This window comes from Harmonia axyridis, chromosome 3 (assembly GCF_914767665.1).
Source record: "Harmonia axyridis chromosome 3, icHarAxyr1.1, whole genome shotgun sequence".
In the NCBI taxonomy this organism is placed as follows: domain Eukaryota; kingdom Metazoa; phylum Arthropoda; class Insecta; order Coleoptera; family Coccinellidae; genus Harmonia; species Harmonia axyridis.
In genome coordinates, this window is record NC_059503.1 from 10,821,253 (window position 1) to 10,847,189 (window position 25,937).

Genomic DNA, 25,937 nt, shown 5'->3' on the forward strand with positions numbered 1-25,937 from the left:
TAATCCTAATGATCCTATTTCAGTTAAAATTATCAATATATAAAAATAATATGAGATCTCTTGCAATTAAAAAACGTTCCTATAAAATGTATCAAAATTTTATTTCATTCTTATCATTTTAATGATTAATTGTTTCTTGTTCCCATTAGACCTTTTAATAGTTCTCATTTTCATATCCAATAATATTTTAATGTGCTCAACGATGAACATTATTTGGCTCCATTATTTCAAAAAAATCGTTTGTCACTTCGAAATCCAATCTGTCATTTTTCTCTGGAAGATATGAAATGAATGGGATGTAGAATAAATTTTGAAAATTATGCTTTGGAGAGGAATACTCTTCGTTGTTTCATTGAATATTATAGATAAGGTAAGGGTCATAATCTTACAAGATAGAGTGTAATAAATATCTTCTCCTTGGGCATTTTGCTTGTTTTTTTCTGTTGAAAAGTAAGTATTCACATACAAGAACTTACCATTTTAAAACGCTTACTATAAAATAGGTAAAATAAAATAGAACATTTCAAGGACCTCTACGATGTTGCAATAATTTATTAAGAATCAGTTCAATTTTTTTTGTTTCTTGTATTAGTGGAATTGATATTCACTGAACTTATGAATTTTTTACTCTTGACTTTTCGGTAATTAAAAGGAAATTAATTCCTTAGGGCCAGTTGCACCATTTGCCTAAACATTGATTAAAAATTTAAACATTGATTACTCTCTGACTTCTTGAGAGAAATCAGAAATCAATCGATGTTCAAATTTTAATCAATGTTTAGGCAAATAGTGCAACTGGCCATTAAAATCCCTATAAGCATAGAAAACAATAGGAACTACTGATCTCAGAAATTAACAAAAATTGTTGTGGATCAGTAAGTTGAAACTTGGCAGAATGTTTACCTAGATGAAATATAATATATAGTAAATATAGTTAAACTGTACAAAGGTTTACAAGACGTCTAATTTCAACCTTTTACTATTTGAACTATTCTTGCCAATTAAGGTCAAAAAATTCTAACCCTTTCTGGGTGTTGCATTCCTTATGTCACAGAGTATACTATTTTGATAACAAAAGTTTAAAATTCTAGAATAGCAAGAATTCAGAAGTTTCTGCTCTTTAGTCAGATACATTGGACTGATTGAGCTGAAGAATCTGAATAAACTATAAGTAGTGACTTATATTTTAACTAGATACTTTCGAAAAGCTCTGTATGGTAATAATGTTAAAAAAAACTTGATGGTTATGACCAGACAGAGATTAAAGTTTCTCAAAAATGGGTTCTCTACCCAAATCAGGCCATCTATGAAATAAAACCCCTAAAAAATATATCTACATGTAAACTTTTATTAAACTTTTCACAATCATCATATTCTACCCTTAGGTCCATGCTGATACTGCCTACATAAGTCTTGATGAATTTGTACAATCAGTCAACTCCAGTTTGATAGTGGAGCTACAAGAGAATTCTCACTTCCTTGCAGAAGTTGTGACTGGTCTGATAAGAGACGCTAAAGCTTTCATCATGAGCAACTTTGGCTACAACAGATTAATTTTGGCTAAGAAAGTGGAAAAAAGTATCGAGGAAATCAATAAAATACCACAATCGAAAAGCGAAGATGAGCATGACAAAATTTGTTTTGGAAGGAATAGAGGCATCATGTTTTTCTTATTGAGGGAAGCGACCATGGATTGGCACTGTTTGGAAACTAGTCTATTTAGTACATTGACCACTGCAGTAGGAATACTTTCCAAACTTTTGCAACTCAAGGATATACCTTTTGCAGACTGTAACTTAGGAATTTTATGCTTCATAACAAAAGGATTTTCGGGAATGACACTAGGTGCATCACTTTCTGCAGATTTAGTAGAATTAGGCCTCACAGCAACGAACTTCTTCACATCTATCAAACGTTGTCAGAGAAGGATTAAACCTTTCGAAGAGGCATATGACATCAGTTTAGAGAATATCAAACGTTGTGTCGCCACAAAATCAATAGCAACGAAAAGACCGGAATAATCGCAGATAGCTGTTCTGGTACTAGCTATGTTAAGACGGAACACCACCACGTGACATTCTAGTGATCTGTCCAAATTAGTCCATAGGAGGAAAAAAATGCGCGGAGTTGCTAGAACGATTGGATGATCAGTAGAAGGAATATTACAATAGTTCCAACTTTCGTCGATAATTTTTTTCTCATTCGCAAATTAAAAATACTGAAATATAAATATGTAGATTATTGTTTAAAGGAATGATGTGGAAACCCCATTGAAATAGGTGGTTTGTAAAGAGGAATATCTCTAATTCCGTTTTGAACTGGTAGTGTTTCCTCTCAATACTGTATTTTACTTCATTTGATATAACAACACCCTTTTTTCAATATTTCAATTTTTTTTTAATACAATTTCTGGTCTCACACGAAACTCGAAATAAACTTTTGAATTATATGGAATTTGAATTCTTCATAATTTCACCCAATTGATTTAAGTGGTCGTCGTAGACTGCGCATCTCACGGAAGATCAGAACCGCTTGGAATATGAACAGTTCTAAGGCACCGCTGTATAGAGGTGCAGGGTGTATATGGCAGGGAACACTGAATGCCATGCTGAAGATTCCATCAGTGTTTTCGAGGTGAAAAACCGCAATCCCCGTGAGAGAGTGACCACCTTCAAAAATTGGCTGAGAACACCACGCCATATATAAATTTTGTATCGTTACGATGACATAAAACGGAATTTTGTTAACACATAGTCTTACTCTCGATAGTTTGGGGGTTGTAAATTACTTGAAAATTTATATCTCACATGTAAATTATACCGCAATTATTATCCAACAGGACAATTAATATCAAAATAGTATATTGTGCAACAAGTGGGGAAAGTCCAACTTTTCTCGCGAGTATGGAAGTTAGTGGCACGAGCCTAAAAGGCGAGTGCCGCAAACACACAAGTGAGAAAAGGACTTTCTCCACATGTTGCACACTATACTTTTCCTACAACTGCACAAATTTCAATAATTCAAGCAATGGACTTGATTCAAATCAAAATGGCCTTAGTTGACAGTATGTGCTAATTTATTGCGTTTCCATGGAAACGACTCAAAAGCCCAATTTCATTGGTCTATATACCAAGCAAGGTGTGGGCAAAGTGCTGTGAGAAATAATATTTCCCACAGTATGAGCAATACATAGTTTTGAAATTGAGTAAGCTATGAAGAATACGCTACTTTTCATAGCAGTTGTAGGAAAATTTCATTTTTAAGTCTGGTAAGATATAATCTTTGAATCAAACAGGTAATGATGTTTTTAATTGAAATGGAAAATCGAAATATTATAGTCTACGAGCTGACGAATATTTTTAACGAAGTGTATAGTGATTTCTCGGACAATTTGGAACCAATTTCACAGTATTTACTGCATAGTTAGAAGTATGTCATTGTTTTGTGATGGTAATCATTGAATAAGTCCCACAAATTAAGTTTTGATATTTGAAGAACATGAAAACTCCCTCAAGAATTATTTTGAGTCTGTTTCTTATCTTATTATTCGCAGCGAGTGTTAAGGTAACAGTTCTAGACACAAAGAATTTGAATATGTAGTTATGTAAATTGCTTCTGATTTTGTGATCGAAATCTAGAGGAAAAAATTTCTCCTTATCGGATCGAAATAGAATACGGTCCAATCGAGTGAAAAACAAACTAAAAGATAGATAGATAACACTCAAACTACGCGTAAGTATAGAGGACAGTTGAGGCAAAAAAAAATGTTAACCATCTCTCTAAAATGATGATCAATTTTTCCGCCAAAATGGATTTTTTTGGACCCTGAGGATGATCTCAATAAGGTTCGAAAAGTTCGTGAAGAGAAAATGGTTTACATCTATATCTTCATCCATGCCCGGACTATATATACAATGAGAATCATTGATATAAGAGAGGCCAGTACGATCATCCATTTGGCACGAGACAGAGAGGAATTCCAGTTGATGGTCGCCAACCTCCGTTGAGGAGACGGCACTTAAAGAAAAGAAAAAGAATCAGAATAACTAAATGAGAATTTACCTTCATTTAAGGCCAAAATAGAGTAAAGCATGTTCTTCAATTACAATTTATTGTTGGTTAATGAAGATTTATATTACATAGTCTCAATTTTTCATAAATAAGATCATTTTCGTGTTCAAGAACAGTTTTGTCTCAATATCAAAACCATTTTCATCATAACACTTTTTCACATTATTGTTTTTTAGGCAACAATTTCACAAGTCTCCAGTGTGATTGAACTGTTGAAAGCAATAGAAGCTAATTCTGTTGAAGTCAGAGTAAGAGCTCAACAATGCAAACCATTCATCATTTTTCTCATGGAAAAACTAGATCGAGTTCTACAGAATTTGTTCGGCTACGATGAGCTTTTGATACAGTACCACCATGCCACAGTAGAAAACTTTGTAGCTAAATTAAAATCTTCACCCTTGACGATAGGAGCTCATCGATGCATAGATGGAAACTTAGCTGTTGCCAGACAGATGACCCGAGGTTTTTTGAATGATTCTACATGCTTGAAAGTGATCCTCAGAAAACTACTAAATGTATTGCTGGCACTACGAGAATCGTTTATAGGTGATCCTATGGGAAGATGCCCAGTTCCAATAATTTGTTTTCTGACAAAAACTGGAGTAGGTTCACTCGTGGTCACGATAAGAGCTCTTGTTGGTCTAATCACGAATGGCTTGAAATTAATCTTCAAATTGCTGCGTTTCCATGTCAACTTGCAAAAATGCAGGAAAGATGTATTCATCATGAAAAAATTATACAATACAATAAATGAAAATTGTAGAATGTGTTCTTTTATAACTCGATGAGAAATAAAACAATTACTTTCTGTTTAGTTAATATATAGTCTCCTTCAATGAAATAAATATAATGTAATAGACCAAACTGAAGTGAATAATAAGTTTTAGTGTTATGACTATCTTTTTGTATACCTAACACATCTGCCAGTAGGCATACGGTATAACTATATAGTTATGATATCTAGCTACTAGATCTACCAGTGGCTCTTAAAGGTTATTTTGGGCCCAGGGCGCACTAATGGATCGCTTGGATTCACTAACAAGTAAAACAAATATTTAATGTTAATTTTTATTGTGAAATTAATATGTAATCAACAATAAGAATCGTGTTATAACATAGGGAATTGTAAAATATAACAGTTGTAAACCACAATGTCTCAACTAAATCCATAATTTTAATCATACAAAGAGTAAGTAAGTAAGTTTTTTCGTTGGGTTTATATCTCAATTGGTGCCGTTCTTTCGAGAATGCGCTGCCTTCGACGCCATCTCTCGAACTAGCAAAGAGCCACCACAGTACCTACAAATATGAGCGAAAAAAGCTAGTTCTGTTTTTTTAGGACCACTATGTATGTATATCCAAGTTTGCTGCTTCGGAAGACCGCTGCCAATTCAAAAAAATCATGAAATATGTAAATACAAATCTAATGAATGAAGAAAAGATGTTATAGATGCAATTATGAGCAAAATCCATTCTGAAAAACGTCGAAAAAATATCCAAAATACGTTATAAGTAATAGAACGTAACAAAAGCTTTTGAAATGTAAAAAATAATGGTTGAGATTAAGATGAAGATTATCATATTAACCTAAAACATATATCAACTATTCAATAACAAAGCCATACTATTTGATGTTCAAAGATTTTTTCAATTTTTTACCAAAACTATATTCAAGTATAGTTTCTTGTTTCTATATCCAAATTTAGCAAAGGTTACATTTATTCAATATTATTATATATTATTTGTAAGGTGATAATCAGTAAATTATATATTATTATATATTTCCAGCAATTGAATATAAAATAAACTTTCCCATTTAGTATAAGCCTACTGCAAAAAAAATATTATAAACAAAGACAGCTTCAATGAAATTCAAGTGCGCAAAAGCTTCAAACAATTTTTTTATTCAAGTTTCACATTCTAAATTCCCAATAACGTACCTAAATGTTTTTAAGATAATATGTTTCATACAGTGCTGAAAACAATCAGTAGTTCTATTTCATCAGTAATTGATTCGTTAATGATGTGAATAATGCTTTTCAATCGGATATTTTCAATTACATGCTACTCAAGCACTCATATAATGTTTTCTATAAAAGATTCACCCTGTTGATTCGCCAATCATTCAGCTGCGCTGGTCAAGTCAAAAACAAATTCAAAAAATGTCTAGTATAATACTTTGCTTTTTTTCTGTTTTTGCAATTTTATCCACATCCAAGGTGAGTACATAACTTGATTAATTGTTAAAGTTCTCCAGTCTTAATTAAATGAGGTAAATCCTACAATCTTTTCATGAAAAAATTATTCAACTTTTTTCGAATATATCCTAGCAGGTATAGCAGATCTCTTGAATTTTCTTCGTTCGAAAAAAATTTGGCTCAATAATGTCGAGAAATTATTGAATTTTCAATTAAACAAATAATACGTACCTATGATAATTCGTCAGAGTATAGACCAAAATAATAGTCATAGCATCATAAAAACATTTTTTCAATGAAAAGACAACCTATGATATTTTATCAATTTTGTTGTGATCTTTCAAAGGAATGAAACATGCAACCCCTTTTGCATTTTTTACAAACAACTTTTCAATGAAACAAAATTTCCCAATTTGCAAATATCTTTTGACAGTAACTATTCATTGCAAAAATGTTTCAACTCCTGTGATGCCTCCGTAATAGTATAATAGTTTCCTACTGAAAAAACTAAATACAACAATGTGCATCAACTCGAAAAAATCTAGTAGTTGGCTATCACGTTTTTTATTGGTAGAACATGACCACAAAATGCCATTGCTTCATCATTTTTTTTCTTTTTTTTGGTAAGCGTGTAACTTTTCAAGGAAAGGTCAGAGAACTTTTATTCTCATGATAGACCCCTAAAAACATTCATAGCCTAAAAACAATAAAAATTTTCAGGCCGCCTTACAAGATGACGTCACAGCATACCTCACACCTTGGATGGACGCAGCTTACAAAAGTACTCCTCTGCTCAATTTGATCTTAGACGAAGTAGTATTCCTACAAAGGAACACCATGGGTATGGATCCTCAAATATTGAGTGGATTGTACCAAACCGCCGATCAACAACTGGTCAACATGGAAGGAAGCTTAAATACAGATGATGCCAGAAAATGCGTTCAAGGCTTTAGAATCATACTCAAAATTACCACCAACGCATTCCAATCGGATGGCCGTTGCTTCAAAATCCAGCAGGATAAAGCCGAACAAGCTATTATGCCATTGTTTGACACTCTTTTCCCAGCAGCACCAACTGCAGCTTGCCCAATTCCGATGCTGTGCAAGTTCGACTTGTTCAGCTTCAACCCAAAAAATATCAGAGAGCTAATGGGAGCATTGAAAGATTTACACAAACATGGCCTCAAACTCATCAAGTTCATCGTTTACTTCAAGAAGGACATCACCAGCTGCAGAAATGACCCTGAAGCCTATAAGTCCATCTCTAGCAATATTCTGAAAATGGCTCCAATTTGTCAAAAATTGTAAAGAGTGAAAACATGTTCTTAGAATTGTTCTATTAAAGGAATTTCAATTCGAATTTTTTATTATTATTGAATTTAGATCAATCCAGTAAATACAATTAATAAATGGCAGATTTGTTTTCTTGGGATGTAATTTGTTATATTTCACCAATATTTTTCCAAACCAGCCAGCCTATCATTTTTCATTATGATTTTCAAAATTGAGTTAAAGAAAAATTTTGAGTTAGGATATGCTAATATCGTCAATCTCAATGAACAAGTAAGGGTCAGGATATCAATACAAAAATAGAAGAATATCAATCAAACTCTGAGATATAAGAGAGAGACAAGTTAACAAAAAGACATATAATATCGCTATTCTTAATCCTACATTCGTTGCCAAAAATTATTTATACAAAGTATATACAAATTTACATACTCAAAATCGAGTAGGTAATTCATAAAAATGACTAATTAATAGGTAAATGTTCATGCAACCAAATTCTTCCTCCATTTTCAGCAAAATCAGCAGCTGCATGGTCTTCTCCGTTCAAAACCCATTTGGTTGTTAAGAGACCCTCAACTCCTACAGGTCCTCTGGCATGGATTCTTGCAGTACTGATACCAACCTCAGCACCAAGTCCAAATCTGAACCCATCGGCGAATCTAGAGCTAGCATTGTGGAAGACGCAAGCGCTGTCAACCTTCTTCTGGAATTCTCTGGCCTTATCATCTGAAGAAAAAACATTTCAATTAGCTACTGAATATTTAGAACGCTCTACACTTAATATGAAGACAATATTATTTCATCTTCATTTGATTGATGTAAAGGGTGTTTTTTTTTTTCGAGGTATATATTTTTAAGTTGGCATTACTGTTCAAGATGGCGACCGATTCAACTGCTGTCAAGTGATTTATTCTCAGTTTGGTTTGGCAATTCATCGAATTCCGTCGAATTCAGCCAAACGATCATCAAGTAGGGCGTAGATTCGTCGAATGGGCCCAAAATGAGATTGCCGTTTTTCCTGATTTTTATAAGCGAATTCTGTTTAGCGATGAAGCGCACTTCTGGTTGAATGGCTACGTCAACAAACAAAACTGCCACATTTGGAGTGAAGCTAATCCTCAAGTGTATGTCGAAACACCATTACATCCAGAAAAACTGACTGTTTGGTGCGCTTTATGGGCTGGTGGTCAGTACTTCTTCAAAAACAATGATGGCCAGAACGTTACAGTCAATGGTGATCAGTATAGAGCCATGATTACTAACTTTTTCATTACTGAATTGAACAACCATGATGTCCAGGAGCTGTGGTCCCAACAAGACGGCGCAACATGTCACACAGCCCGTGCCACAATCGATTTATTGAAAGAGACATTTGGTGACCGCCTAATTTCACGTTTTGGACCTGTGAATTGGCCTCCAAGATCTTGTGATTTAACACCGCTAGACTACTTTCTATGGGGCTATGTAAAGTCATTGGTCTATGCGGATAAGCCACAAACCCTTGACCATTTGGAAGACAACATTCGCCGTGTTATTGCCGATATAAGGCCAAAAATATTGGAAAAAGTCATCGAAAATTGGACGTCCAGATTGGACTACATCCGAGCCAGCAGTGGTCATTTGCCAGAAATCATATTTAAAATGTAATGCCACAAGATCATCTTGCGGATAAATAATATTCATGTCAATCGAATAATCCGTCGTTTTTTTATTGCAATTTAAAGTTCTATAGCTCTAAAAAAACACCCTTTAGTTTCACATTTATTAGTTTTAAAGTGTTCAAGAAAAGGTTAACCATGAAGTGGAATCCACCGAACACTTTTTAATTCCATATAAGATCTCAAAGTTTCCTCCACCTTAGTTAAATTCTAAAGCAAAATTTATATACCCTGGAATCACCAAGTTGAGAATGTTTAATGGTATTAATGAATAAACTGATTATCCATAGCAGTTCAGAATGCATGACATTTCTGATATTCGATTTGTAATTTGGAACAAATAACCCTAAAATATTCTGCGAGACAAGAGGAAAACAATAAACCAGTTAGAATTCGACGTCCTTTGATCCCCGAACAAAACCACAAACGAGAAGGACTCCAAAGGTTTGTTATAGAAAATAACAAACCGAAACCGGTGACAAATTTCATCGAACGGATAATATTTTGGAACAAATTGGTCTTCCGCAAAAAATGGAGAGATTCAGAGGGCAAGAGACTAACAAACCACTTCGTCGAAAACAGCACGATGGATAAAGTGCTAATAACATTATGTTTTCTACTGCAGATACGAGGATGCCAAACGAGCTCTGGCAAAACGTCAAATAAATAATTCTGTGAGAAAACGTCGGCCTTCATTAAATTACTTTATCCGAAACTTTCTCACCCTCGTTCGTAGTCCTTGTTCAGAAATAGAAACCGATAAATAATATTCAGTTCGCTGAAGAAAAATCTACTGAAAAAGATTCAACCATACACAGTTTCTCCTAAAATCAAAAAATATGCAACAGTGAAATATTTTGATTCCATTTTATTTCAGCTTTCATGATTTCGTGTTGAATATGAGGAAAACTTTTAAATAGAAAAAATAGAATAAAGTGAATTTTGGAGCTTGAAGTGATTCATGTAAGTACATACCTACCTCCTAAAATGTATCAAAATGTCACATAAATGTTGTGATTGTTTCAATCTAATAGACAAAATGTTTCTTGCGCAAGGGGAACAACAGTCCTAACCTGAGAAAGTTTGCAATTCCAGATGATACTGCTTTTTGCCCTCCAAACTACAACCATCTAGGAGATTGCTCTCGTAATCGTAGTAGTATGAGATTAAGCTATAAACTCTCTAAGATAAATAAACCTGCCTGCTCAATGTGTTCCTGTTGCCCCTTATCGCTCCAGGGAGAAATGTGTATTATTTTCCTTGCGATATCCTACTCATTTCCTTCCATTCATTTCTATTGAAGTTGCTAGATAGCGGAAAGATTATAGGCGACATTCAAACAAATGGAAAAACAACAAAATCTCTTAAAATGAGACACGTTTTTTGGGAACATTCCTAAGGAATAAAATATATTTTCGGATAATCAAACTAGTATAACAGTTGTATGGAACTGGCAGTGCCAATAATAACGGGTGTTCTTTTTTCGAGGTATATAACTTTAAGTTGGCATTACTGGTCGAGATGGCGATCGATTCAACAGTTCTCAAGTGATTTATTCTCAGTTTGGTTTGGCAATTCATCATGAATAGACTCACGCCTAAACAACGCTTGCAAATAGTGAAATTTTATTTCGAAAATAATGGTACTGTACGGAATACGTATCGCGCACTACGTCCATTAGCGATGAAGCGCACTTCTGGTTGAATGGCTACGTCAACAAACAAAACTGCCGCATTTGGAGTAAATCTAATCCTCAAGTGTATGTCCAAACACCGTTACATCCAGAAAAACTGACTGTTTGGTGCGCTTTATGGGCTGGTGGAATTATTGGTCCGTACTTCTTCAAAAACGATGATGGCCAGAACGTTACAGTCAATGGTGATCGGTATAGAGCCATGATTACTAACTTTTTCATTCCTGAATTGAACAGCCATGATGTCCAGGAGCTGTGGTTCCAACAAGACGGCGCAACATGTCACACAGCTCGTGCCACAATCGATTTATTGAAAGACACGTTTGGTGACCGCCTGATTTCACGTTCTGGACCTGTGAATTGGCCTCCAAGATCTTGTGATTTAACACCGCTAAACTACTTTCTGTGGGGCTATGTAAAGTCATTGGTCCATGCGGATAAGCCACAAACCCTTGACCATTTGGAAAACAACATTCGCCGTGTTATTGCCGATATACGGCCACAAATGTTGGAAAAAGTTATCGAAAATTGGACGTCCAGATTGGACTACATCCGAGCCAGCCGTGGCGGTCATATGCCAGAAATCATATTTAGAATGTAATGTCACAAGATTATCTTGGGGCTAAATAAAATTCATGTCAATCGAATAATCCATCGTTGTTTTATTGCAATTTAAAGTTCTATAGCTCTAAAAAAACACCCTCTATAAATACTCAAAATTCATGAATTTCGCGATAGACGTCGCGCGTCGCAACAAATTCGGACCTTCAAAATCCTACAATGAAACTGTCAAACTAAACAATTTAGAAGCTAAGAGAACTTTCTACATGAAAACAACTCCAGAACTCCCGTGTTAAAATGTATCCCACTTATTTACTAACAACTTGTACATATACATACAAATGAACACTATAAGCCTTGTTTAGCAAGACCTATATATATGTAGGTTTTGACAGACTGAGGAGGAAACTACATATATTATGCTAGTGCATACATGACATTGTGTTTTCTCAGGAAGGCTTAGAATTTACAGACGCAGAGAGCGGAAAGTCATAAATAATCCAAAAGACGAAGCTGATGTATATCATTCAGAAGTTAAATATCTAGAACCTCGATAGAAGCGTCAGAGATGAAAAGGGTACAAATTGCATCTCATTCTTCTTGAATCAATAACATCATTCGAATTGAATTGTGAAAGGAAGAGATCGAAAAAAATATAGGAAGATTGTATTATTTTTTTGAGGCTTGTACAATAAATTAATCGCCCACCAATTTTTTTTTTAAAGATGAGGCCAATTTTCATTAAAGTGTAGGCGGCCTTCTCCACCAATCACTCATGAAACATTGACGCTCTCAGCTCTTGTCTGAGTTTTTTCTTGACCTATAGATACTCGTAAAGTCTGTGCCATGACCAAAAAAAGAACATTCTCAAAGCAACAACTAAATTGATATCTTAATTAATTAATTTCATTTTTGGGTCGAGCTATGTGAGCTTAAGGTTAAGATATTTCGGACTTAATCAAATCAGTAAGACCAGAATGAAGTGGAAACCTTTCTCAAAAATTCCTTACAGAAAGATGTCAGGCAAAAAAAGTAGGTCCAAATAATTCCTCACTCGATTGGGAAAACAAGAAACCGATTATACTAAGCTTTGACAAGGTTAAATGTAGTCTTATTCACAATTCAAAACAAGTGATCTCACCATTTTCAGTGACAATAACTTCAGTATGTCCACTTCCATAGGTGTGAATGTGATTGATAGCGTCATCCATATCTTTCACGACTTCAATGCAGCACTCCAAAGCTCCATATTCGTGCTTCAACGTCTTACACTGTGGTGGTCCAAAAGTGAGGAGTTCACTGAGTTTTGGTCCGGAATATATCTTAACACCTTCCTTCTTCAACATATTGCAGATATCAGTGAACATAGTGCCGTCCATGAGAGACTCGTGGATCAGTAGGGTCTCCATGGCGTTACAAGCTGCTGGATAATCACATTTGGCATCTCTAACGATCTTCAGGGCTTTCTCTGGGCTTGCATCTTTGTCCACGTAGACGTGGCAGATACCTTCGGCATGACCCAAAACTGGAATGTGTTGGGCTTGAGATTGGATACTTCTAACCAAGTCACTAGATCCTCTGGGGATGATGAGATCGATGTGTTGTTCCATAGAGAGCAAATCTCCTATTTCTTCTCTGGTAGAAACCTGAAATTGATGGAAATGATCAGCAAAAGTAAAGTGACGTTATAAGAAATTAAGTCATTCACCCACCAATGAAATTGCATTTTCTGCACCAACTGTACTTAAGGCCTCTTTCACGAGTTCCATGAGAGCTTTGTTACTATGAGCTGCCTCCTTGCCACCTTTAAGCAACAGTCCATTTCCAGAAGCAATAGCCAAAGCTGCTACCTGAGGTAGTGAATCTGGCCTAGATTCGAATATCACTAACAGAACACCAATAGGGACAGTAATTTGCTTGAGTTCCAACCCATGCGCCAACTTGGTCTTCCTCAAAACTCTTCCTACATTGTTGTGACTAGAGTCGGCTATCTGCTTCAGACCAACAGCAAGATTCTTCAGTTTGGCAGGAGTAAGGGAGAGTCTCGACAAAAGAGGTTTGGCAAGACCAGTCTTAGAGGCTTCTTCTAAGTCCTTGGCGTTTGCATCAAGGATTTGAGATTGTTTGTCGACCAATAAATCGGCCAAGGTGTGAACACAAGACGCTCGCTGTTCTGGGGTGAGGGTTTGTAGAACTCGACTTCCCGATCGAGCTGAAATGTGATAAAGGTTTTGAGTTTTCTCATAAATATATTCGTGTAATTCAATAGATTTCATGTTCTCGGCTAAATATATTTTTCGGCAAATCTACTTCTCTTCATTTAAGGTAATGTGGCAGATATGATTTTTGTTTATATTCTACTTTACTGTCTTAGTTAAACTGCCACTGCTTGTCAAGAAACAGTCGTTTGAACTATGGCCACCAATACCACCTGATTTGAATCCTGAACCATTTTCTATACTTTACTCAGCTAAAAATATTGATTCAATTTCAGATTACACGTTAATAAAACTTCTTGATAATCTTATCGTTTCATTTCAGATGTAAGACTACAAAATGTCAAAAAATCAAGTTAAATAAATTGTTCCTTCTGGGTGGAACGCTTACAATATGATTAAGTATATTTACCACATAAATTATGCTTGAGAAATCAGAATTTGTTATCCGACATCCCAGGATTATAATTTGCTCGAAATCATATATCATTCCCTTTTCACTTTTCTTCAGCGTCTGTTCATTCTAACGAACTAAACCTGCAACTTCGGTGAAACATCTCCCACATAAATCATTAAGTTTGGAGCATTTGAAATCTGATGAAGAATATGATAACCCGTTACTTTACTCTGTTAATTCCATAAAGGAGAATGTTTCCAACCATGAAACCATTACGAAGTTTAATGCTTGCCAAAAGTCAAAGCAATTATAAGCATATGTACTGAAGGCAAACTTTAACCTTCAACTAAATAGAATAACACCGAAGTTTAGGATTCAATAATGGAGAAATTGGGAAATATCGGTTCAATAGTAATTTCACCGGTCTGTTTGTCCTGAAATCGCACTGCATCCAACATAACCATTTTCCCTAATTGAGTGTAAATGAATGAACAAATCCACATCGCACGTCGGCACCAATTATCTGCTTTTCTAAATATCAAAAGAATAGGATTGTAAAATAATTCCAAATCCTGTTGTGACATTGAAATAACTAATACCCTTTCCGAAAAAATCAATTAAAGTGGAGTTACCTTTATTCAACGTATAGCCTTTGAAAAAGCGTAACCTAAAAATGAATTTTAATATCTATGCTAATATGGCTTTGTTTCAAAATATACGAGTTTACATTAGGGAATATTTCCAATCATGTCATAAGCTTTTTCGAATGAAAAACTGATTGAATTTCATTTCAATTCATTCGGAATGCAGTCAGATTTGATATCGAGGTGGTATTGGAAATATGAAGATTATCTAGGAATCAATAATGATATAAGTACATATGATAATTTTTGCACAATATTCCGCGAAGCAATAGTTTTTCTGAACTGTTAGGCTCTGATAAATATGAATTATAAAAGGTTTTTCAATATGAATTAAACCATTCAAAGTTGTTATGATGCCAACTCTGCCAACAGAATTCTTTTTAACATTTCTTATGTCATCAATTTGTCTTCAGAAGGTTATGCGATGTTATCAATGTATTTATTTGTGAACAAAACTGTTTCACTCACCATTTTCAGCAACGATTTCTGTAGGCACAGAGCTACCAGCTGATGACTCAGTGAAGAAAGTGCCAACTTTCCTACCAGACAAAATTGTTTTTATAGCCTTTTCCTGCATACCGTTACAAATAACAACTGAAACTCCCCTGTCCAAAGCCCAGGTAGCTGCATTCACCTTCGAGTCCATACCGCCAGTACCAACCTTAGATTTTTTACCAAACTCTATGGAATTCCTAAGGTCAGACGTAAAAGTGTGCAAAAATCTAGCTCCTTGTTCCCAAGGAGGCTTGTTGTAGATCCCGTCCACATCAGACATAAGGATCAAGAGATCCGATTGGATTTCAGCTGCTAACATAGCTGCCAAACTGTCATTGTCCTTTAGACTGATGCCTCTCTTGCCTGGCCTGCCTCCAATAGGTTCATCTATTTGAGGTGGAGGAGATACAGCATCGTTTGTGTTTATGATCGGTACGATGTTAAGGCTGATCAATTCAGATATGGTGCTGAATAAATTCTTGCGAGTTTCTTCATTGTAGAAATCGGGTTTGGTCACCAATACTTGGGCTATTTTGACGCCATACTGTGCGAACATAGCGTCGTATAAGGACATAAGACCTGATTGTCCTACGGCTGCAGCAGCTCTTGGTTCCACTAGGGTTGGTGCATCCTAGAAGACATCAAAATTGAGTTTTTGGGATATCTGCAATACCTGAATATCTAACAGTTCAAGATAGATATTTGCTTTTGGTTGAAGTTGGAGTGAATGGCTATATATTCTTACCTCTCTTGTATGATCAGTAGGAGACAAAGTTTCTCTCATAGACAACGACATGAGCAATTCCTGAGTCAATTTTTGTTTTCCGAAGGCTACAGCACCACTTGTTACCATAATACATTCACGTCCTTCATTTTGACATTCTGCTACCTACAATATCAAAATATAACTTGTTACATATCATGTAAAATGTAAACTAATATGAGAGGTAAAAGAAGCTGAGGAAAAAAATCATTTTTCCAATTGAATGCAAGAGACTTCGGAGAAGTGTATGTTGATTGGTACTTCATTGATTGTTTTTTGGATTTCATACTGATTAAATTAATTTCAAATACAGAGTGTACCATGACTAGTTGTCATTATTGAAAAAACGCTTATAAAAAATAAACCACTAATCTAGATAAGTGGATTTTATTCTATTATTTCATCTATAGGATAATATTTGCTCTATGCAGATTTCTCCTTATGTGTGAGGAAATAGTTAGAAAATTATTCGTATTCCCAGAACATAAACCAACAGTGAGAGTAAGAGAAGTATTGAATAATTCATAGAAAATTTTCACTCCCCCATACTGTTTCTTACAAAGTGCATAGGATGAGTTGCCATAAGAATTATCGTAATCAGTATTCAGAGGGACTGTCAAAGGTTACTTTATGTGAAAAACAGGACGTCGAAAAGTTGTCTGGACCCGACAGAATTCAAATTTTTGCCGGCAATCGTTGCTCGGGCAAAGTTTATTCATAAACTTCAAGATTGAAGTGTTGAAATTCTATAAGTGAAGTATCTGACGAATCTCATGAAGTTTCGAAGAGAGTTTCGAATGGCTAATGTAATTACTTACTTGTTCTACGATTGAGGCTAAACGACCTAGAGCTAATCCGTGTTCATCTTCTCTGGTAATAACTGCACTTCCCAATTTGACTACTAGCCTTCTTGCGAATTTCAACTGACTGCGATCTGAAAATGTGGTCTGCCTTTTTTCCATCATTGTTTTTGTCTGAAAATTGGAATTATTTCATGAATAATTCTACACAAACTCGATTCAATATAGGATTGAAAAATTGACAAAAATTGTTGATTGAGTTCATATTAACCTAGGCCTATGGATTTTCTTAGAAATACAATTACAAAACAACATTATATTAACATAAGGACGGCGAATAGTGAATATCTGTATTTTTTTAATTTTGAACCAAAATTGATCTCAAATGATAAGGTTCAAATTCAATTCTTTCTACCTTCCGATCTGCCGTTTTAATTTCAAAACTAAGAGTTCGATCGATAAATAATTTCGCATTCAGATGCACAATACCAATTTCAAACTTCATGTGAAATTTCATGTTGTTCGCTTCATCAAAACCACATAAAATTCCAGAAGAATATCCAAAAAATTAGGTAAACTCGGACATGATCTCAGAAGACAGAAGCTTTTGGATATGCATTGATTCTTGCTCCAATTGCGCCCTTGAAGACCCTAGGAACTTTAAATAGGTGACCATATCCAAGATTCTAACTTTAATAAAAACGAGTGCGCAAAAGCTCCTGAATTCACATCAATGATTTTTTAATTTTTTTCGATATTCAGCTTGAATTTTCTATGCTTCTAACATCATCGGAACAAAGTTCTTTCAAAGCTTGAAAATGTTATTTTTATATATTCTTTTTTGTTATGAATTTTATCTGGTCACCTTGAAATGTGTTTCCTTTCTTTAGTTATGTTGCTTTTTCATTTCCTAAAAAAAAGAACTTAAAAAGTGATAAATTCTTAGTTTCCAAGGCAAGGCACTTTGCAGATTAATTGAGTGATTGAATTAAGTAGAATTTAGTATTTGAACAATCAGGCTAAAGGTGATTTCACGTAAGTACTTTTTGGGGTTAATGTTGATGAACACTCAGCGAAACAATCCATCCAAAAATGACTTCCTTATTGAGCTACCGTTTGGACTGAACTTCCACGCTAGATTAGAGAGAAAATAATAACAGTAGGCGCAAGAACTTCCCTCTAATTCTCACCAAACCAACAAATTCTCACAAGGCCTATCTAAGTTTCGAAGATATAGTCACAAATTTGTTGAAGTATATTTAATCCAATAGAAGACTAATTAACGATATCTTAGCTGAATTCTAAATTACACTCAGTAAATTTCTTGAAACACCCTTTCGGTAATTTGTCTGAATTTCGTTTTCTCTCCATCAATTTAGTATTCCTAATGAGATATAAATTAATTGATTGGTTAACATCTTCATCTGCGTATACCCGCATAATTATTGGCTTTTTCTTTGTTCAAGAATTCTTAATTCTAAATGATTATTCTAATATTTAATTAGCGATAATACATAGCGTAACAAAAGCACAAAAATCATACGACAAACTCTTTCAAATCATGAATTCATTGTTCGGTAAAAATATATATGCGTTTCTTTCGATTATAGTCGAACGAATAGTTTAAGTAACAAATCAAGGTCCACATAAGCAATAATATTATATTTATCATTGAACATACAGACCTTGACATCGAATGTATATCACATATTGATATACATTTTTTACTTCTTATTCGAAATTTATTGATATTCGTGGATATTGATTTAGCTACTAATAAGGGAAATATATTTGTACGAAATAAACAAATATGATCGTTTTAAAGAGAAGCAGAATGACATCTCCTGACTCTTATTTGGTTGTTCAATATGATATGTTACAGAATTATCACCAATATGGATGAATAATTGGTATGCAGGTTATGCTTCAAGAGTAGAAATAATTCCGTATGAAAATATTTTTACCTTCTTATTAAGAGGGTTAACACAGAGCATAATTTCAAAACACACTAGCAGTTAGGAAAAGAACATCGATCGAAATAGAGATTGAATGGACACATTCAACTCTGATATATTCATCCATTGCAAAAACACCTGACTGGACTTTCGAATTGAATATAATGGAATACCTTTCCTAGAACATTCATGTATTTTGCTCGACGAGATATGTTAATCTGGTAAATAACCAGCTGCTGACCTTAGATGACGCACACGTGGACTCCAGTGTTTATAATTCTAATTAAACTTGGATAAACACACTCTGTATACTAGAGACATGATTAAATAATATATTTTCTTATTGATTAATTCTCTGAAATCAAAACATATAACCTCATATCCAGTGGGTAGTAAACAGCTAATATAAAAATGAGGAAAGTGCTGACAAGAAGTCAAGAGCTTTTGAGTGATCGTTCATTTATGCGCCAACTGCACACTGAACGTCCAAAACGAGGTCCAGGACCGCCATCGAGTGCGAGATCCATAGCAGATCAATGCTTTCAAAACAAAGGACATCCTGTAATCTTCTGTAAAGTTTAGCGTCGAATTCGAAGCTTTTGGCTTTCAATCTCATCGACCACATCTTCTGCTCTTGCCGGCAGCTCGTCATCTACATCAACGTTTGGAGTGGTGTACCCAGCGATTTTGAATGGAGCATGGTGGTCTTCAAGGACGAATCCTTGCTTAGGATTGCATCGTATATCTAGAGACTGTCACAATGTGCATTTTTCTGCTAAGCAGCATGTGCTCCACACTGTAGGAGTTATGGTATGGTATGAGATGCTATTGTTTATAACGGATGTTTTTTCTCGAGGTATATAACTTTAAGTTGGCATTACTGTTCAAAATGGAGACCAATCTGTCGAATGATTTATTCTCAGTTTGGTTTGGCAATTCATCATTAATAGACTCACGCCTGAACAACACTTGTAAATAGTGCAATTTTATTTCGAAAATAATGGTTCTGTGCGGAATCCGTATCGCGCAATACGTCCATTAGCGATGAAGCGCACTTCTAGTTGGATGGCTACGTCAACAAACAAAACTGCCGCATTTGGAGTGAAGCTAATCCTCAAGTGTATGTCGAAACACCGTTACATCCAGAAAAACTGACTGTTTGGTGCGCTTTATGGGCTGTTGGAATCATTGGTCTGTACTTCTTCAAAAACGATGATGATCAGAACGTTACAGTCAATGGTGATCAGTATAGAGCCATGATTACTAACTTTTTCATTCCTGAATTGAACAACCATGATGTCCAGGAGCTGTGGTTCCAACAAGACGGCGCAACATGTCACACAGCTCGTGCCACAATCGATTTATTGAAAGACACGTTTGGTGACCGCCTAATTTCACGTTTTGGACCTGTGAATTGGCCTCCAAGATCTTGTGATTTAACACTGCTAGACTACTTTCTGTGGGGCTATGTAAAGTCATTGGTCTATGCGGATAAGCCACAAACCCTTGACCATTTGGAAGACAACATTCGTCGTGTTATTGCCGATATACGGCCTTAATGTTGGAAAAAGTCATCGAAAATTGGACGGCCAGATTGGACTACATCCGAGCCAGCCGTGGCGGTCATATGCCAGAAATCATATTTAAAATGTAATGCCACAAGATTATCTTGCGGATAAATATAATTCATGTCAATCGAATAATCCATCGTTGTTTTATTGCAATTTAAAGTTCTATAGCTCTAAAAAAACAACCTTTATACACAGGGTGAGTCAATAGTGCACGATCGGTTGATAACTCTTGTAAATTTTGAGCTAGGAGAATGATTCAAATTTTGACGGAATCGAAAGCACTCAACGCATAAGCTTAAATCATTTTTGGCTCTACAAACTGGACCGACTCATAACATCACCCTGTTTTTTTTTTTAATGGGAATTCCCATTATTTATATCATACTCTTAATCACCATGAAATTCTGATTTCGAGAATCCCCACTTGCCATTATATATTCTGTGGTACTTTTGACGTAGATCTAAGTTTTTTTTGTAAATGAATAGAATTTATGGAATTTTGAATACTTATTCGAAATTAAGTTTGGACGCTCTTCATTATTATTTAGACATTTTGAGATACTCTGTGACATAACAGTTAATAATAAAGTATAGTACGAAATTTGTTTTGTCTTCATCCTTTCTGCTGCTCTATTAACAAAATATTAAATCAAAACTCGAAACTTCCGCATCATAAATCTCTTCTAAAACATTCTTCTTCCTCACTGAAACTTAAAATTGTTTTGACTTATTCATCTGAAGTGAAATGTCCCAATTAAATTTTCAGGAATACTCAGTGTCAAGAAATAAAGCATAATATTATTTGATGTCGTGTACGTAAGTCTCTTCCAAGACAATTCCCCCCCTTTTCTCTCATTGTTTGCTCTTCCGGGTAGAGGTTTTCAATGGAGCACTTTGATAATTCATGTTCTCATCGCAAGAATAAGATGTCCTTCGTAGAAACTTCAAATGAACATTTTGTGTTCAAGAGGGGCAGTGAAATATTGCTTTCCAGTCTATGGTCATTGAAAGATGTTCATTATTTGTGAGAAAAGAATCAGAAAGCAATATACACATAGGAATTTCCAATAAAAATGATTCAATTTCAAATAGGTATATATATCGCTCAAACGAGCTTTTATTTATTTTTTTTGGGAGAATCACGGTTACGTAAGTATAACATGAATATGAAATTTCTGTGAGTGAAAATTATTATAAAATCAAATAATGACCTGTAGTTCAGACAAATAATTTGTCCGAGCTTCTATCACGATCTTTTTTCTATCAAATCTAATGATAAACTGCTTACTGAACAATTCTCTAATTCCAACTCGGTTGAATTTCGAATTATATCGGTAATAAAAGATAGGCAACGGTTCAAATCTATAAATTCGAAATCTTATCTGCTTTATTTACAAGACTCAATAGTTACTTGTGTTACAAATAATCTAGGAAAATCCTTCAAAATACAGATACGTATTACGTACATTCCAAAAATTATTTATTCATATCTGTTCGTCTGATGGTGATATATCATACAAACAAGAATCATTTGAGGAGATTGAATTATTTCAACTAGTAACAGTATAAGTTTACTTTTTTTATTAATTTGGAAAAGTTCTTGCATCATAACCAAAGGGAATTATTTCTACTGTCATATCTTATCAAATTATTCATGATTAAGATTAAGTGTTTTCACAATTTTTTATTACATGGTTAATACCTACATAAACGTAAGTGATATAGACTACTATCTATGATTTTAAAGGCTGAAATTCAAGTATTCAAAATCACAAAGTATTCCAGTCGTCAAAAAAATTCGACATACAATAACGAAATAGAACAAATTTCTTGGTACGATGTTACTGCATACAAATTTTTGATTATTAGTTCTAGCCCTTATTTATATTTAAGATTTATATATTTATAATTCATATTTAAGAGTATCTTATAATTTTTTCGATAATTCAATCGTATTTCAAAACTTATAAACTTGGGTTCAAAAAACTTCCAAGAAATTTAAATTTTTTGTATATCAATAGCAGATTTTTTTGAGATATTCTGCTGTAGTCCTTTCAACATTCAATGTTTAAGAAAATTTTTTAAAAATGGGATAAGCAAAGACGTAAAGTCCGGAGCATTTACTCAATTTCTTATTTGATGTAATTTAATCATTTACTATCTCATGCTTTGATATAATTATGTTTTCAAAATATAAACTAGAGTCAAAGCTTTCTGGTCTACGACCAAAATGGAAAAAGCGCGCAAAAATGAGATGATTTAATAAACTCAACTTGAAAGCATGATCAAAACGTTATCTATTTGTATATTAATCAACAAATTCCAAGTAGGTATAGATGATAAAATTCAAGGGTAGAAAATACGTAAGTCAATTGCGAATTTGCTAAACAAAGAATCGTTATCCGGGTTAACGCATCATGTAAACTTGTAAACAATTATAGAAATAATCATCATGCGTATGTGATATGTTTTGTTCTATCTAAAACACTTCAATAAGATCAAGGAGAAATTTATTGTTCTCGAGACAAGCTTAAGTTTTATTATTCGGAACATTTGAAGTACTTTTTTAATTTATTGAATATTTTTCAATATCCTTCCGTAGGCATAATCACTTGGTATAAAAATACAATGTTATCGTAGATTAAAAATTTGTTCTTGCTACAACTATACTTATCCCTATTGTTTTTGCAATTTGTAGGTATTGTTGGAAGTTTTTATATACGATTTTCGACGATTGCAAATAATCAGACAAAATTTCTGTTTGCGAATCAATTTTCCTAATCAGACCCTCGCAAATCTATTAAAAAGTATCCAAGATAACTATTCTATAGACCCTCCATTTGATGCAATTCTGGGCAAATATTCAATTGTGTATCCAATTAAAGTAAATGATGTGTTTAATAGATAGGTATTGATTTACTTTAGCACATTTCAAAGATAAATAACTTATTATTCGAGAGATAACCAGAAGCACAAGATAAAAGAGAATAATTTTCAAAGAATTTTAACGAATCTTGATGCCTTTGAAAATTTTTTACAATGAAAACTAATAGGTACCAACATCTCTCTTCATTTTTATGATCAATGATTTTGCTCGAGTAAAACCATACGAAGTAACATAAAAAATACAAGTAGGTATGTAAGAACAAACATGAAATAGAAAAAAATAACAATTTGCGTTGGACAAAAACTGATGGAAAATCAGAACAAATATTTCAATTCAGGACAATAAATGTTTACATCGAAGAAGTCGTGCAGTTGATTTATGCAACAAGAATATGCACGAAACTTGAAATTTTCAGGGTAGGTTCAGAGTTATACTCATACGAAATGTTCTCAATAATAAATAAATTCCCATGAACTGAAAATCAGCAATTAGTTGCAAAATATTGAATTCATTGTCAGGGCCACCACCAGGAGCAGCATAGCGGACATTTTGCCAGGTGGGCCAATTTTAGGGGCGCAAAGTCAGTTAATAAAACAAGACTTTTTGCACCTTTAAAATTTCGAATTGATAAATATGATTCCATATGGAATTGAAAAGCTGCATCAGATGAATAGCAGAGGATCTTTTGAAGAAAATTCAGTAGATTAGTCAAAGCAGGGCGGTAAAATTTTATTTTGCCGGGGCTCTAAAATGTCTGGTGGCGGCCCTGTTCATTGTTTTGAACAAAAGTTATTGCGTTGAAAGCATCACATATTTCTTTGTTTTCAACAATTCTCACAGACTAAGAAGTTTCATGGTTTATCATTTCATGAAATAACGCAGAATTCTCAAAAAAAAACTATTCAAATCTAGTATTATACGAAAGAAATTAAATTTTTGGAGATTATATTTCAATCTAAGTTTATATGTTTTGAAATATGAATAAAATTATCAAACAAAATATTATTCTTAAACTATAGATAAGGGCAACTACGAAATTAGAAAAATATTCAGTAACAGTATTGTAAGTCATAGAAAATTTTCACTATTTAGTTATTGTATGTTGTATTTTTTCGAGGAAGTGATTACTTTTGACTCCTTGAATTTCAGCCTTTAAAATTCATAAATTCTATTCTATATCTTTAAGGTTTATGTAGGATTTAACAGTGAAATATAAAATTTTGAGAACATTTCATCTTAATCGTGAATAATATGATAGTAGAAATGGGTAGCTTTGAATTCATGGTTTTGGTAGATATGCTTTCTCCAAAAAACTGCTAAATGACATTACTTTTTCTGTATTTTCATGACGTGCAGCAGACCCTGAAGGTTTCATATCCGATTTGAGCTCAGAAGACAAAAATCTACATACAAAATTATAAGAATACGAATTTGAACGAACGCTCAAATGCTACAGAGTCCATGTCAGTGCCGTTTCCCTTTTTATGCGATTTTCGGATTACATTCCAAAACGTAAACATGGAAAAATTCAAGGCAGTTTTACTTCAACGATTTCAAAAGTTAAACTGCAGAAATATTCAACTACAAACTTAAGGTAAATAGATGAGAAATTAGCAAACTAAAGAAAACGTCATTGTCGATGAAATATAACACAATTTTTGCAGCATAATCAATCTAACCCTTCACATTTGGAAACACTGGGTAATACCTACGTGCAGCTTTGCTTTCGAGCTGAGAGTACTGAGATACGAGCGTACCTGCAAGACAGCACACCTTGGGCCAGAATTGACCGAAAGATATCGTATGGCACTTGCAGCAGCGGGCCTTAAGGCCCCAATTTGACCAGGAGCCCTCATGCCAATATGGCACAGACGATGACAATCCTTAACGGCTTGTCTGACAAACATCTTCCTCGCACTAAATCACTTTTTCAACTCGGATCTATCACTACCTCTTCGAACAATCAACTGATCCTTATAGCCTGCAATATTACAGATTTTTGTTAACCTCTTGAGTTCGATGATACAATTCGAACTATGCCCATTGATATGGCACGCGTGATAATGGTGAATGAGAGTTTGGTAAATAAGAACAGGGACGTAGCAATTTGGATACATTGCCATCGATTAGATTAGGAGAAAAGATGTTTGAGTAAACGATTTGTTGTCTATTTAGACTTGTCTGAATTTGGGCCTGCAAAGAAGGCGTCACTGTTCAAATATCCCTAATAACCCTTTATTAGGGATGTTTGAAGAGTGATGCATTGTTTTTGTTCGAAATATCCTCTTTTGTGATTCTTATTCATCAGAGATAATATAGGTAGATACAAATTACAAATGAATGCTTGTATCGGCTCTCCCAATTTCGTTGTCTAGTGAGAGGATCTCGGAATCCCTTCGAGCTAGAAAAAAATGAGTGGTGCATTTTCGGGCTCGATTTTTGGGGGGATTAATCTGGCGAAAACCGTAACCTCATAAATTCAACTGTTTACAAACTATAAGAAAAAAGTGTAAAATGGCGTGAAATGAAAAGTTCTCATAACTTCGTTATTATTGGTTGTATTAAATTGAAATAGAAACATCCCGCAGGCACTTTTTTCAGTAGTATCCGTTTTGAAGTTATAATACAAACTTGTGTTTTTTAAATGTGAATCATAACAATTTCTCTAACAAATAAAATCGCTTAATTTTTCCCTACATCTATAATGATCTGTGATCAGATAATTAAAATATTCAGTG

The 25,937-nt window shown here is 34.3% G+C and overlaps 4 protein-coding genes across 7 annotated transcripts; 3 read left to right on the forward strand and 1 right to left on the reverse strand.

Annotated features, from left to right (window-relative positions):
- The first annotated feature begins 195 nt into the window (after window positions 1-195).
- Window positions 196-2,449, forward strand: LOC123676816. The gene is made up of 2 exons (XM_045613047.1): window positions 196-370; window positions 1,386-2,449. Exons 1-2 carry the CDS (start codon window positions 320-322, stop codon window positions 2,019-2,021), a joined length of 687 nt encoding a protein of 228 aa, XP_045469003.1. The 5' UTR covers window positions 196-319; the 3' UTR covers window positions 2,022-2,449.
- Window positions 2,450-3,411: 962 nt separating this feature from the next.
- On the forward strand, window positions 3,412-4,881 carry LOC123676819. Its single transcript, XM_045613049.1, has 2 exons — window positions 3,412-3,564; window positions 4,248-4,881. Exons 1-2 carry the CDS (start codon window positions 3,499-3,501, stop codon window positions 4,857-4,859), a joined length of 678 nt encoding a protein of 225 aa, XP_045469005.1. The 5' UTR covers window positions 3,412-3,498; the 3' UTR covers window positions 4,860-4,881.
- Window positions 4,882-6,137: 1,256 nt separating this feature from the next.
- Window positions 6,138-7,629, forward strand: LOC123676822. Its single transcript, XM_045613056.1, has 2 exons — window positions 6,138-6,290; window positions 6,990-7,629. The coding sequence occupies exons 1-2, from the start codon at window positions 6,234-6,236 to the stop codon at window positions 7,575-7,577; spliced, it is 645 nt and encodes a 214-aa protein (XP_045469012.1). The 5' UTR covers window positions 6,138-6,233; the 3' UTR covers window positions 7,578-7,629.
- Window positions 7,630-7,903: 274 nt separating this feature from the next.
- Window positions 7,904-25,254, reverse strand: LOC123676821 (delta-1-pyrroline-5-carboxylate synthase). Of its 4 annotated transcripts, none has more exons than XM_045613053.1 (7): window positions 24,912-25,254; window positions 16,805-16,960; window positions 15,969-16,112; window positions 15,197-15,854; window positions 13,184-13,683; window positions 12,613-13,117; window positions 7,904-8,285 (listed from the first exon to the last, which is right to left on the reverse strand). In XM_045613053.1, exons 1-7 carry the CDS (start codon window positions 25,104-25,106, stop codon window positions 8,023-8,025), a joined length of 2,421 nt encoding a protein of 806 aa, XP_045469009.1. In that variant the 5' UTR covers window positions 25,107-25,254; the 3' UTR covers window positions 7,904-8,022. The 4 variants fall into 4 exon arrangements, with proteins under 4 accessions (XP_045469009.1, XP_045469007.1, XP_045469010.1 ...); XM_045613051.1 differs by having other exon boundaries at window positions 16,805-16,963; XM_045613054.1 differs by having other exon boundaries at window positions 24,957-25,253.
- Between the last annotated feature and the right edge of the window lie 683 nt (window positions 25,255-25,937).